Source organism: Lygodium microphyllum, chromosome 27 (assembly GCF_053477565.2).
Source record: "Lygodium microphyllum isolate KBCC chromosome 27, Lygodium_microphyllum_v1.1.10, whole genome shotgun sequence".
NCBI lineage: Eukaryota > Viridiplantae > Streptophyta > Polypodiopsida > Schizaeales > Lygodiaceae > Lygodium > Lygodium microphyllum.
This window is the reverse complement of record NC_141161.1, coordinates 33165567-33170900: the sequence shown is the minus strand read 5'-3', so window position 1 is coordinate 33170900 and position 5334 is coordinate 33165567. Positions and strand designations below refer to the sequence as shown.

The window sequence follows — 5334 nt, the reverse complement described above, 5'->3', positions numbered from 1 at the left end:
TATGGAAGTCCTTGAAGCATGCATTGAGATTTGAAACAAAGAAACATCTTGATCTTTGGTTGGATAGAAGGTTATACTCCAAAGATTCTATAACACACCTCCCTTGTACAATTACTCACCATTGGTGAGGTTTCTTGGTGATGGTTATAATGTTTTTAAGGACATACACTCAATCTTGTTGTACAGAGATATGTTCTAAGATTGGAGAAAAACTTATTAATGAAACATAGAGGCAAGTTGTTGCAAACTACATGACTGCCTTGGTATGGGGGGCTGCTCTTGAGTCTCCTCATCCATCAAAGGAGCATTTATCTCCGAATTTATAGTAGCAACAGTAGTGGCCCTTTGGACATAGTATTGGTTGTGGGAGTGAGCATCTTTTGGAAGGTGCAAAGTCTCCCCTTCTACTTCTTCTCTTCTTGATGGATGGCATTGTCAAAGTGGATGCAAATATGTGATCTTGTGTTGATCACATATTTGTAGATCATAACACCAACAGGCAAATCAGAAAGTGCATAAGAAATCCATTTATTAGAAGTGAGCAGTAACCATCCATCCATTTATTTTGGCAAATCAATGCGGGGGCAATACTATACCACCTCAAATCAATAGATAGACATAATCAGTGCATTGAGACTTCCTTCCTTTCTTGAATCAAGGGATTGGAATTCTTTCTCTTTCTTGTTGCCCTAGTTTGTGGGATTGGTATTCTCTGATTCTTTTGAGGCTTCTAGGGGTTGAATGCACAAGATTGTCTCCTTGGTCGATTGTGTTGCTTCGTGCCACTAATAATGAGCCAGAGACTAAGCAAGAGGGCCACCAATGTCTAGAAGGAGAGCAAGTGGAAAGTGACATCTTCTGGGGGGCCAACAACCTACATCTCGAGCAGTCGTGCTCATTGTTTCTAGTGACATTGGGACACACCTTTTGGTCGCATGTGCTCTAAAAAATTTCACACTATTGAGGGCTGCAACTTTGTCCAGCCCCTTACCCTAGAGCCGATTCTTATTAGTAGGGTTAGTCGACCATGTTTGCATGGAGTGATGACAAAGACTACATTGACAAAGGTGCCAAAGGTCAAGCTAATTTGGGGATTGTGGACTGGTAAACAGCCGTGGCCCGTGAACCCATTGGGGTGGGTCCGTGGACCGACATAAAAACAAGTAAAGCAGGTCCGCAATCGGGATGCATTGGCCGCTAATGTTTCGTTTTATAATTATAATTATTTATGGTCGGAGTCTGGAGATCATCAGCGTCTTTTGATTTGAACGGTAAGAGAAAGGACCAGTCAAAGAAGGGCTGTGGGCCCTGGGCAGAGTGTTTGAAAGGGTCGACGAATGCGGGGGGCTTAAATAGGGAAAGGTTGGCATCGTGGAGATAGTGTGCCGAGGCGTCTCGAAGTAATAAAAGGAGAGAGTTCGGCGGTATACAATCGTTCTACACTAGGAACACCCGAGGCATACACATTTGTACGCACTGTCAACCCACAGACAGAGGGAGTGCCGCATAGAGAGCATCCTGCTACAGAACTACGACCAGGCACGTCGGAGATCTCCATCCAAGTTAATAAGTCCGTCAGCGGCAAAGCAAGCATGTTTCTAGAGGTTGAAGTCGCCGCTCAGGGCCGCCGTGAGTGGGTGCAGGCGCAGCCGGCCCCTGGCACACCCCGTACCTGCGACACCTGGGTGGAGCAGCCGTCCCCTCGCAACCCCCTCCCACACACCCCCACCTGGGTGCAGTCGCCGTCCCCGCGCCTGCGCTCGCAGGGCCCGCACGTGTACCCAGCGACGCCCGCAGCGCCTGCTGAGGAAGCGCACGCTTCCATCTTGGCCATGGGGCGGGCCACGCCGCCGCACCAGATCGACCAGGCCACCTACACGGACTGGTACTTCGACATCACCAACTGCGGCCACAAGGAGGAGCTCAAGAAGAAGATGCAGCGCATATGTAAGTATTTGCTCTTGTAATTGATCGTGACCAGTGCATCATCATTATACAAGGTGTGTCTACCCCAAGGGGAAACGACAAAACCAGCAATGCCTCCTATAATTTGTGAAAAGAACTTTCAGAATGCCCTCAAGTTTATGTCGAAAAGTTGCGAAAATGCATACAGACTCTCGAGTCTCGTGTATATAAGCTGTTCATAATAATACTGGCTGCTTCTTCGGCGCAGGCGACCGCTCCGGCATCAAGACGCGCTACTCCATCCTGACGGAGGAGTTCCTGAAGGAGCACCCGGAGTTCTACACGCCCGGCGAGCCCAGCCTGGAGCAGCGCAACTACATCTTCGCGCAGGAGGTGCCGAAGCTGGCGCACCTGGCGGCCCTGGAGGCCATAAAGGAGTGGGGCCGGCCCGCGTCGGACATCACCCACCTGGTGGTGGCCACGCTGACGGGCGTGGCCATCCCGGGGGCGGACGTGATGCTGACCAAGTCCCTGGGCTTGCGCCCGGACGTGAACCGGGTGATGCTCTACATGCTGGGCTGCTACGCCGGGGTGACGGCCCTGCGGGTGGCCAAGGACCTGGCCGAGAACAACCCTGGGGCGCGCATCCTCATCTGCTGCAGCGAGCTGGCCGCCCCGACCTTCCGGGCCCCCAACGAGAAGTTCCCCTACGACCTGGTGGGCACCGCCCTGTTCGGGGACGGCGCCTCGGCCGTCATCGTTGGCGCCCGCCCCCTGCCACGCGTCGAGCGCCCGCTCTACGAGATCCACTGGGTCGGGGAGGTCCTCGCCCCTGACTCCGAGAAGATCATCGAGGGGACGCTGAAGCTGGAGGGCCTGCAGTTCTACCTCGACCGCACCCTGCCGTCCCTGGTCTCCAAGAACGTCGGCGGCTTCTGCCGGACGGCGCTCGACAACGCCCCCTCCAAGCCCGGCTACAACGACGTCTTCTGGGCCGTGCACTCCGGCGGCCCTGCCATCCTGAACGCCGTCGAGGAGGCCCTGCAGCTCTCGCCGGAGAAGCTCGGCGCCAGCCGGCACATCCTGCAGAACTACGGCAACATCTCCGCCTCTACCGTGCTCTTCGTCCTCGACGAGCTTCGCCGGAGCGACTCCCCCTCCGACGTCCAGGCTGGCTGCCAGTGGGGCATTGCTGTCGCCTTTGGCCCAGGTGTCACCATCGAGGGCGCCCTCCTCAAGCGTTGCTAAACAGGAAAAACAAAAGAGTAGGACTCAGGAGCCCCCCGGGCCCCCCCAAAAAAGACCAAAACAAAGTACAATAAGGCCTGCCAAGCTTAATATGCAGCGAGGCGAATCCAAAGGTAATGCGACTGAAACTCTCAATATGGCATGACTGTATCGCAGCAATTGTTTTGCAATTTGTTATATGTGTATGTACTCGAAATGAGTAACGAGGACTTCCTACACAAAACTCCAATGAGCTTGTTTGTGACTAAATCCCGAGATTTGATCCAAAGATCGAGGGTGCTTTTCATGCAGGCAAACTCTTGGTCTTATTCGCAATCAGTATATGTTCCACCTGCTTATTAATTCATTCATGTACATGATGTCCTGATGAGTTGTGAGACCGTTTAGGGCTTCCAATCAGTATATGTTCCACCTGCTTTCTATTAATTCATTCATGTACATGATGTCCTGATGAGTTGTGAGACCGTTCAGGGCGTCCGTCCTAAGCTATTGACGAGGCCTGTTTGGATCAGAGTTCTTTTTTGTCTTATTCCAATTAATAACATATTTCGATGCTTCATATACATGCCCTTATGAGTTGTGTTGGTGGGAGACCAAATATGGCTTCTAACTTCCCATCCTACTTAGTAGTAAGGCAATTGAAATCTCAAAAATCATGAAGGATAACATTTTTCATGTAGTAATATATTTACATGTAGGTCTTTACACATTTATAATTAATATGTTTTCTAACATGGGACTACCCAAGGCCTCCTTGGCTATACAATTGGCATGGTTGTTCACTCGTTCCCATGCATGCCCTGCAAGTGTTTAATCACTAAAAAAGTGTAATGGTTATGACCAACATCCAAGTGCCAATAGTACATGGTGCTTCCTGAGGTACTTGCCTAAACGTATTCTTCATAGCTTGAATTCCTTCTTCCTATTGTGGAAGGACACTAATGTGTGTCCTTTAGCTTTAGGAAGCTGGGCAATGGCAGAACACCATGCCTGTCATGGTTGCGACCAAATATGGCACTTCAAAAAACAAGGCCCTACAACCTTTGCCTACTCCCTCTACTCCTACAATTGTTTCCATACCTTCAAGCTGGAAATCCTCCTCCTCTACTTCGTCATCTTTTTCCTATTGGTGCTCATCTATGTCCATATCATAAGCATGGGTCCTAACGCATCTATGGGGCCACCCTCTTTCCACCCATCATCCACTATTGCACTCACCACCTCACCATGACCCAACTTTATGCCCTACACATGGACAATATGTCGGTAGTATCCCTATTGCTTTTATGACACCATCTTCAACAATGACTTAGATGTGCTCCAAGCCCACGTCACTAAACTCCTAGGATAAACTCCTCCTAGGATTGAGAATAAAAACTTGGATAAGAAGAGCGCCCAATCCATTGGGCAAACCCATTCGATAGCCCAATATCAATGGACCTTATATAAGTGCAAGAGTATTCTATTGATGACCAAAGGAAACGCTTTAAGAGTTACTATGGAGGTTACTACCCTCTTTTTGTCAGTCGTTTGTTGAAATGAGGTTACATTCTCTCTCCTTGAACAATGATCAATTTATAGTATAAAGTGTAGTGATATACGTAATTGACTATTTCTTACTTATTTATGTGTAATGAAGGAGTATGCACACTGCCATAAGGCTGTAAGCTTTTAGTCCTATAGATGGCAACATAGATGCATTTTATGAACTAAAGAAAAACTTGCAATGAGCACATCTATAGTCGTATATAAGCATGCAACAGATAATCAATGTCTATGTTTGCATGTATTTTGTGAACAAGCAACACAATTTTAGACGCACTTCTCAATGCATTCCAGTTGTACATTTTACATGATATCGAGAGAAAATTTAAACACAATCCGTTTGCAATTTTGTGAACAAGCAACACAATTTTAGACGCACTTTCCAATGCATTCCAATTGTACATTTTACATGATATCGAGAGAAAATCTAAACACAATCCGTTTGCAATTTTCATGTGATAGTAAATGCATTGATAAATGCAATTCTAAAATGTGAGGTTTGTAGTAGGCAAACAAAATCATGGAGTTGTTGGCTCAAAAAATGTCGATAGAACCATAGTTTTACAATCAACAGCTCCATGGTTTCTTTTTGCCCCTTTCTACATACACATTAAGCATTGCTTATACAAATTGAAT

The 5334-nt window shown here is 47.9% G+C and overlaps 1 protein-coding gene across 1 annotated transcript; it reads left to right on the top strand.

The window, feature by feature from the left end:
- The first annotated feature begins 1371 nt into the window (after positions 1 to 1371).
- LOC148012193 (chalcone synthase-like) lies at positions 1372 to 3518 on the top strand. Its single transcript, XM_087669020.1, has 2 exons — positions 1372 to 1947; positions 2174 to 3518. Exons 1-2 carry the CDS (start codon positions 1593 to 1595, stop codon positions 3151 to 3153), a joined length of 1335 nt encoding a protein of 444 aa, XP_087525146.1. The 5' UTR covers positions 1372 to 1592; the 3' UTR covers positions 3154 to 3518.
- The last annotated feature ends 1816 nt before the right edge of the window (positions 3519 to 5334 follow it).

Bases quoted from the DNA above. Each gene is read 5' to 3' on its own strand.
- LOC148012193 (XM_087669020.1), top strand. From the start codon at position 1,593: ATGTTTCTAGAGGTTGAAGTCGCCGCTCAGGGCCGCCGTGAGTGGGTG. The intron at 1,948-2,173 runs GTAAGTATTTGC...TCTTCGGCGCAG, and splicing joins GAAGAAGATGCAGCGCATAT to GCGACCGCTCCGGCATCAAG.